We start from the raw sequence: 9341 nt of genomic DNA, 5'->3' as shown, positions 1-9341 counted from the left end.
GTTATGGATAAGATTATAGGTAGATTGTAACCACTAAATCATGAGACATCAAAAAAAAAAGTTAGAAACACCGTCTACAAGTCCCCAAGCTCTCTTTCTGTTTAAAAATCAAATGTTGCAAAAATAAAGAAATCTCCCAGCTTATTCACACAAAATACCATCATAGCCATATTAACCATATTTTAAGTATTATGAGCAAGGTGCCAAGCAATAAAAATTCAGCATATCAATCATCATCACATCGATCCAAGGGGGCCCAGTGATTTCTAAAGAAAATAAAATTAAAAAGTTACAATCTATCCAATGCCATTTCGTCCACATACACCCATCCCTAAATAATAGCTAACAGTAGAGCTGCCTTCAAACCAACCATTATAACATAACCCTAAAACAGTGACACGTTTCTAATGACTTTACACGGCCAACGAAACAATGAAAAATGTTATTTCACAGATGCTTGATACCAGTTTGGCTTCAAGTGCAAAGGGCCAGCCCAGCCATGAAAACACAATATATCTGCATCCCAACTACCATAATTCCAAACCCTAAAAAGCGCCATTGCCTCTTTTTTCTAAAAGCTTTCTTACCCAACAAAACAATGAAAATGTGCAACAGAATGAGAGAATACTCCAGCTCATTTTTTCCTACCATCATTACCATCCATCAGGCTTCAAAAGCATATAGCCACACAATAAAAACTCAATATACTGATCATCCCTAAATTTATCTCATAGGAAAGCATAGTAACTTACCAAGAAAATCAGAAACATTTGATGCTGATAATCTATTCTTCCCCATAAGCCCATTCCTAAAACATGGGTAGAGTTGGGGCTACTCCGAAAACCACCATTAACAGACCCCTAAAACAGTGTCACGACTTCTTATCCCCAATTTTCTCACGGTCAACAGAAACAACAAAATGTGTTACAGAATGGGGAATCACCCCAGCTTATTCATTCACATCATCATTACAATTTATGTATTACAGAATGGGGAACCACCCCAGCTTATTCATTCACATCATCACTACAATTTAAGCTTCAGGCACAAAAAATTGAGCAAAGAAAACTCATTACACTAATCATTCATAAATTGATCTGATGTTGATCAGATGGAAAGACATGACAACTTCGGAAGAACAAAAGTTTAATGATTCAATCCTCCCAAAACCATATTGGAGGAGAAAATGTCATCGCTTTTCCACCAAATTTCTCACATGCCCAACAAAACATCTAAAGATCTAATTAAGAAAAACAAACTTATATAGACATTTTTGTGACCCATGCCACCAATTTAAAATGATGAAGAAATAGCATTAACGTGGTAATCCAAACAAATAAAATACACATTTCTATTAATTCTTGGATCTGTGACATACATAGCTACCAAATTCTAAAATGCAAACTAAAATTGAAAAATACATGTCAACGGAAGTCCTTGCCTGAAACAATTTAATAAGCTTTCACAAAATACCAAATCAGCCATTTTGTAAAATTAAATAATCAAATTGTAAACCTCAAATTATATAATTAAAGGTGCTACTAAAGAAAAGAAATGAACATCCAAAATTGAAGTTGCACCCAGAAAATTGTTATTTAGAGGTGCTACTAAAGAAAAGAAATGAACATCCAAAATTGAAGTTGCACCAAAACAGATGCCATTTAGAAGAACTAAAAGTTCAGAATATCGATAGCAAACCGCATAACAAACGTGCTATTTAGCGCCACCGAAAGAAAAACAAATGAACATCCAAACTTGAAAATTTCAAGAACAAAAAGTGAACTAGAATTCTCCATAAATGGAGGACATGATCAGGTTCTGAAAATTAATCTGATAAACAGAAATAGCTAGCTAGGCCCCTACAAGTTCTGTTTCTGCTTCAGCTGGTGTTTCATCTGCCGGTCGATCCACCTTAACTCCAATCTCCTCAGAGTAATCTCCATGTACCTAGAGTGATCACACTCACATTAATCACTTTCATATGATATCAGATATATAGCTCACCCATTAGTAGAAAGATATTAACCAGAGAACAAAAAAAATACCTCCATGAGTTTTCCCAGGTCAAATTTTGGAGCCTTCAAGATTTTAACTTTGCGGATAAATACATTCTGTAAAGGATAAATACTTGAAGTAGCTTTCTCAATTTCTTTTCCAATAACCTCAGGAATAAATTTTGCGACAAGCTCTTTCAAGTCACATGACGAAGCTTCACGAACCATAATTTCTGTCATCTTTTTACGGATCTGGAAACAAGCATTTGGTAACCAAGCAATAAACAACAATATCTAGAAAATATAGTACATGTATCCCATTAAATAAGCCTTTTATACCTGTCTTATTTGACTTGATTGGGCATAGCATGTCCGCTTGACCTGATTAGGTCTTCTCTTTGTAAATGCAATACAAAACATCCTGAGTGTGTAACTATCAGTTGTTTTGACATCAACATGGGCTTCTATCAATGTCTGCCATTTGCGTACCAAAGACCTGAGCTTGTCTGTGGTGAAATCCATGCCCTGAGCAATCAAAAAATGGAAACTTCAAACACCCATATAAAGCATAGAAATGCCAAAACCTTAAAGTGATTGAGCATATAACGCTCACCCAGAAATTTGTAAGAACATTCCTGCCCTGAACGTCTTCTGCGCGAAGCTTAATCTTTCTGTATGCCTGATCCTCATCATTCTGAAGATCGGCTAGGGAAATCTCAAACACACGGTGCTTAAGACCATCAGAAGCAATCTGCAAGACAGTAGCAATAACAAAAACCAATAACTGAGGGAAAACTGCTACAGAATCCTAACCTTAAAACATGAAGACCCACCAAAAACAATATGCAGTATAACGATACTCACATGTATGTAAAAGCAAATTATGGAAAATAAACTTGCATCAAATTTTCAAGAAACTTTCAAGCCAAAGCAATGTATACAATTTAACTGAGATCATAACCAAGTAACAAAGCATGTTTGTTAGTAAAGTGGACTAGTGGAAACAGAAAAATGAAAATTTATAAAAAAAAGTGGAGACTCCTGACAATCCGAGACTTCCAGAGAAATAAGTAAAATAAAGGCCCGCCCAATAACAGCTACTAACTTCACTGATTTGTTAAAAGGCAAGTCAACTGCTGCTATTTGTGGCACTGTTGATCGCAAGAACATAGCTTAATAAAAACTCTTGACCCCAAAAAGAAACGAGAAAAAGAGGAGTCTTACTGCAAGAGAGTAGCTTCTGAGGTGTAGATTACCACTACATTTCAATAGACACAAAAGCTCTTCTCTTGCCAAGACAGAAACTTACTTCAGGAGAAATAGTTTCTGTGGGGTGTCACTACATAATGCTCCTCTTGCCAAGACAAAAAAATTCAGACTTCTACAATATTTCTTCTGGAAGTTTACAACAGAAACTTTTGTCTACGTTACAATTTACCTACACTCACAAAATGGCCAATCTGTACAGAATTGAAAAAGAAGATGGGATCATGTAAACAAAATAGGAATTTCTTAGGAATTTTTTGCTAGAACCCTATGGGAGAACACTAGGAAACTAAAGATATCTGAACAGTAAATTTAATGCCCCCAACGCCCAACTTAAGCGTATGCCACTAAACAATAGCCTAAGTGCAATCCAGTCCAAACAACTAACAAATAAGCCCACAAGGACAACTTGACTTGGTATACAACCCACAAAAACAATATGCCATATAAAGATACTAGCATGTATGTAAAAGCATAATATGGAAAATAAACTTGCATCAAATTTTCAAGAAACTTTCAAACTCAAGGCAACTAGTGGAAACAGTAAAAAGGAAATCTATATAAAGGTAGGAGACTCTTGACAATCTGAGACTTCCAGAGAAATAAATAAACAAAATAAAGGCCTGCCCCATAATAGGTACTCACTTCACAGATTTATTTAAAGGCAGGTCAACTGCTGCTATTTCTGTGGCATTGTTGGTCCCAAGAACATTGCTCAATAAAAAAACTCTTACACCAAAAAAAATGGGAGATAAAGATGGGAGTCTTATTGCAAGAAAGTAGTTTCTGAGGTGTGGAAGACCACTACATTTCACTACACAAGCTATTCTGTAGCCAAGTCAAAAACTTCCTTCCGGATTATAGTTTCTGAGTTGTGGGGTGTCGCTACATAAAGCTGTTCTCTTGCTAAGACAACAGAAATCAACATCTTCTACAATGTTTCTTCTGCAAGTTTGGAAAAGAAACTCGTGTCTACCTTACGATCTACCAGCATTCACGAAATGACCAATCCTTGGCAAAAAAAGATGGGATCATGTACAGAAAATAGGAATTTTTCCAGGAGTTTCTTGGGGGGTTTTTGCTAGAACCCTATGGAAGAACACTAGGAAACTATAGATATATCAACAGTAGACTTAACGCCCCCAACGCCCAACTGAAGGCATACATTACTTTTATATACCCAGCTAGCAAAACATAAGTTACCAATCAATATTAAATACATTTGTAAAGTGGCATTCACTAATTTTAACTTCACCTGTAAAATATAGAGAACACCACTATCAATCTAACAGAGTATTACATGTACTTAGCTAGATATAATATAACAGAGAAATTTTCACTGTAAATTATAGAAAGAACAACTATCAACATGTTGGTATTTTTCACACGGCAAAAAACAAAAAACAGGATATCTTTACAAGGAAACTAAATATATCTTGACAGAAAAATTAATGCCCTCAACGCCCAACTGAAGGCGTATACTACTAAACAATTGCCTGAGCGCAATCCAATCCGAGTAACTAATAAATAAGCCCACAAAAACAACTTGACGTGGGATAAACGTCCATAGCTAGCAAAATCAAAGTTACCAATATATACATTTGTAAAGTGTGAACCAATAGGTATTTTCAACTTCAACTGTAAAATGTAGAGAACAGTATTCGGTATTTTTCACACGGCAAATATAAAAATACGAGATATTTACAGCCCATCCAATTAAATTGAATGAAAATGCTTCTGCAATTTGTTTACATCAACAGCTTTGCTGGAGTAGCCCAGTGTAAGGAGTCAGGAGATGCCAACGAAAACACCGAAAATAAAGAAGAATGAAAATCGAAATTAAACAGACAAGGTTTATCTTTTAATTATTTCGACAAAAGGTAATAAATATACATTTGCAGAAAACCTAGATGCTACAGTAACTGCGAATATTTTGGAAGTGTTAAATCTGTAATGAATGAAAAGATGTAACGTGTTACCTTAGTTCCCTGCGTTCTGGTAACAAGCGTCTTCCCGACAGTCCTGGTGTTGAAGGAAGATGGAGCCTTTATGTCGTACCAATCCTTCTTCGTAAACGGATCGACCCTGTATAGTACCATCACAACATTAATCCCTCGTGTGTCCATTGCAATTGTTTTGAAAAGGAGGAAAAGGAAAACATTATATCTAATTACTCACGCTTTCTTCTTTCCTCCCTTCTTGCCCTTTGAGATGCGCTTGTTCTTCCTGGTTTGTTTCACAATCACAAAAAATAATAAGACTTCGCATGCAATGAAGAAATCCGGGGATACAGTGAGGATAAGAGAACAAAGAGAAACTTACCCGACCGCCATGATTGAAACTGCGAAGGGTTTAGCAGCAAGCCCGCACCAAACTTTAACCAGAAGACTTTAAGCCTCAAACCCTAGCTTTGAAACCGAGCTTGTATGAGGCGGACAAGAATTAGGGCAAAAGATTGAGTAATAATAATAAATAAATTTTATTTTATTTTTTACCGCCACATAAGCACAAGACAAATATTTTGTAGAGGGGACCACCCCGTAAATACACACCTAAAAAATGTCTAGATAGTTTGTTTGTTTTTTTAAATGCATTTAAGTATATACAATTAATTTTTTAGAAAGATTTAAATGTAGTAAGTAAAAAAAATATGTAATATTTAGTTGAATTTTGAAGGTTTAAAAATTATTTAACAGGTATTAAGATTTAATTTTTTCACAATTTTGATTTGTAGTTTAAATTTGTATTTAGTGAATTGATCTAAACAAATGTAAGAGTGATCTAACATGTGAACATAAACTTATGCTGATAGGAATGAACTACCAAAATTTTGTGTGTTGGAATTCATTTGTCTTGATTTAATAATATCTAAATTATAGTAGGGAGTGAAAATTCACAAACATCTTTGGGGATCTACTAAACAGTAAGGGTAATGCTCTTATCAATCAACTCTTGGTTGGACAAATTCAATGGCTTTGGAATAAGCATTGAAAATAACAAGCAAGTGTGCAATGGTCCTACAATGATTACACAAAGTAGAAAATGTCAAATGAATCTTCTTTAAGCTCTTTAAATAGATGTTCTTTAACATTCTGGCATTCTAAGATAATTTTAAAATGAATGTATTTAAATACAATGTCGTAGCACAAAAATCAACAAAAATGTGAGCTATAATGGTAGTCTTTAATCAAATTTGATTATAGAGCACATGTTATTTCATTCCTTAATATCTTCGCACAAAATTCCTAAAGAGCCTTGGTGTCAATTGAGAGCTAGTTGACAAACCAAATGTGTCCAAAACAAGTTAAGGCAAAAAAGTATTATTATCCTTAGAACTATGTTGATCTGACTTCTAAACATAGTATTATGACAAGCTAACCTCTAAACAACAATACTTTTGGGCTTTATGTAGCTTTTGGGAAGGATGTACCAAAGAGCCATGCCATTAGTTAGAGCAAAATAGGAATTAATTAACAAAGGATTATGATCTTGGTAGCACTTTTACATTATTGGTTTAGCCTTAATCCAAGGTGTCATGCTATTTTCAAGGGTTGATGGGAAGGTTTCAAGGGACATTGTATGTCATTGGTTGGTTAATATGAGGGGTTCAAGGGATGTTAAGAAAAGTTGAGCTTATTGGATATATTAATGGAGCAACTTCAACCAATCCATTGTTGAGAAAACTAATCAATAATAACAATGAAAGTATAAGCTTAAAGTGCACAAATCTAATTAACTCAATTAGGGCTACATGTGGTCAACCATTAAAATCAAAAGAGACCATGGATAAGCATTATAATAGTGATAAAAATTAGCGACCATTTGACACTTGATATACACAGAGAAACCCTTAAAAAAAATCACCATAAAAAAAAGACAATGAGCTTGTATTACTCAAGTAGAAATGAGTATACCAATATATCTCATACAATCTTATTTGGTTTAATAACATTTGGGTAGTAAGAGAGTACTTGCACAATATCATACCTCTTTTATATTGGGCCCTCAATATATAGACTCAAAGAGGCTCAAAAAACCACTATAAAACAATACCATGGTAAAAAAATTACATGACTCTCTACATGAGAGTGGTCTACAAAAGGGAAAGTAACTCCTCTCACACACTAAGATGTCTCCACAAACAAAGCAAACAAGAAGAGGTTAGTACCAAAAACAAACGCTCCAAGTCAACTAGTTGAAGAGACCTCAAAATAAAAAATGTCTCAACCGCTAATACCATTTTTTGAATGTATTGCAAGAGCACAAGAGGACTTCTAAAAAAGAGAGAAGAGCATAAACCAATTTGTAATGATACAAGGATACATGGTCCAACAACTAGCGAGTTGTTTTATGCTAGGGGTCCATAGGAAAACTTGGGGGATTCATGTTTGCGACATGTATTCCATTGGCTAGCAAGTTGTGTTATGTTGGATGATTCATGTTTGTGACATGGACTCTACTAGCTAGAAAGTTGTGTTTGTACATAGAAAATTGTGAATGCAAAACTAAAGACATTGAAAAGATAAACTAACAATCAAAGAAACACACATTTCAACCATGCTCAATATTAGGACGCTAAGAAGGAAGAAAACTAGATAAACAAAATAAAACTATTCAAATGCAAACTCTAGATTTATCCTTTGATTTGATGTGCTTGCTATATGATAGATACTCAATTATGCTCCATGAATAGTGAATGCATGATGGATTGAGCTAAAAATGGGATGCAAAATGGATGTGAGATGTTAATGGATGTGCAAAATGGTGAGTACACAATTTTGCATTATGAGGGTATGAAAATGAAAGTGGATGATTTGGGAAGGAAAATGAGGGGATTAAATAGGCTTGAATGAGATATGGAGAGGCATGAGAGTGAAATTCATGTCTTTGAAAAGGGTAAGTGTCATGGATGAGAATGACATGTGTCCTTGAGAAGGACAAGTGTCATTGGAAGGAATGACATGTGTCTCTGAGGACACATGCCTATTTGGGAATGTGACACCCAAATATGAAAGTTATATTCCAAAAATGGGGATATTTCCATGTTTTAGGATATTTGAGATATTTTCCCAAATTTTTAGAAATTTTGTTGGCTTGATGATGATTGTAATAGATGACTTCATGTGTTGTCACTGATAGCACATGTATACACACACATATGATCACATTGTCTTAGTCATCTTAGTTAAGACAAACTGGTATTACTCCTAAAAGTCTTTGTATTGCAACTGGTATTGGATGTTTAGTTTAAGATGGTTTAGAGGGTGTCAAACCAGTATATGTAGACAACCGGTATATGCAGGAATGGCTTGACACCAACTTGGAGATTCAGCGGAGACCATCAAAGAAGCAAATGAAGGTCAATCGGTTTATGTGTTGAATAAGGTTAACTCTTAACCGGTATCAGTGTTCCAACTGGTATTCATTGATTATGTGATGAGTTATCACCGGTCGTGATGAGCTATCCCTAATTGATAGATTTGGCGGCAATTTGTGATGAGTTGTGTTAGATTGTCCAGATACATTGCACCTAGGAAATTGTGATATGATTCCTGAGCCGACATGAAATCTAATGTCTATATAATGATATTATGATGATTTATTTTTGTGATGCGAGATAGAAGTGTTAAGTTGTTGAAGGCATTGCAGAATATGTCAGTGATGCAATTTGTGATGAAGTTTTGAGTGAGCAAAAGAGGATCTATTCAAGCAAGTTGTGCTACTTCTAGATCACACCACTTGTTATTTGCTAATCACTACAACAGTCAAATCCCCTAATCGGGTAAGCTCTAACAAGCTTCAATGTGCAAATCCTTTAACAAGGTGATCCATTAGTTTGGATTATGAAATCCTCTACCGAGGTTACTCCTAATAGGGTACTACCTTTAACAGGGTATAGCTCCTAATAGAGCTTTGGGATCTTTAACAGGATTTGCTCCTAGCAGAGCACTTTTGTAGACCTTAACCAGTCAGTTATCTTGTTAGAATCAATGACGGTCCCAAAGACACTGAGAGGGAGGGGGGGGGGGGGGGGGGGGGTGAATCAGTGTCTAACCGGTGTATTGAATATTTAACTTTATT

The 9341-nt window shown here is 35.2% G+C and overlaps 1 protein-coding gene across 1 annotated transcript; it reads right to left on the bottom strand.

Moving 5' to 3' along the window:
* Nucleotides 1-1568: 1568 nt before the first annotated feature.
* Nucleotides 1569-5734, bottom strand: LOC131044214 (small ribosomal subunit protein eS1y). The gene is made up of 7 exons (XM_057977494.2): nt 5583-5734; nt 5439-5486; nt 5240-5345; nt 2608-2745; nt 2334-2519; nt 2046-2246; nt 1569-1947 (listed from the first exon to the last, which is right to left on the bottom strand). Exons 1-7 carry the CDS (start codon nt 5591-5593, stop codon nt 1852-1854), a joined length of 786 nt encoding a protein of 261 aa, XP_057833477.1. The 5' UTR covers nt 5594-5734; the 3' UTR covers nt 1569-1851.
* Between the last annotated feature and the right edge of the window lie 3607 nt (nt 5735-9341).

The sequence above is a fragment of the Cryptomeria japonica genome, chromosome 6, assembly GCF_030272615.1.
Source record: "Cryptomeria japonica chromosome 6, Sugi_1.0, whole genome shotgun sequence".
In the NCBI taxonomy this organism is placed as follows: domain Eukaryota; kingdom Viridiplantae; phylum Streptophyta; class Pinopsida; order Cupressales; family Cupressaceae; genus Cryptomeria; species Cryptomeria japonica.
The sequence above is the reverse complement of the archived record's forward strand: the minus strand, read 5'-3'. Positions and strand labels throughout refer to the sequence as shown.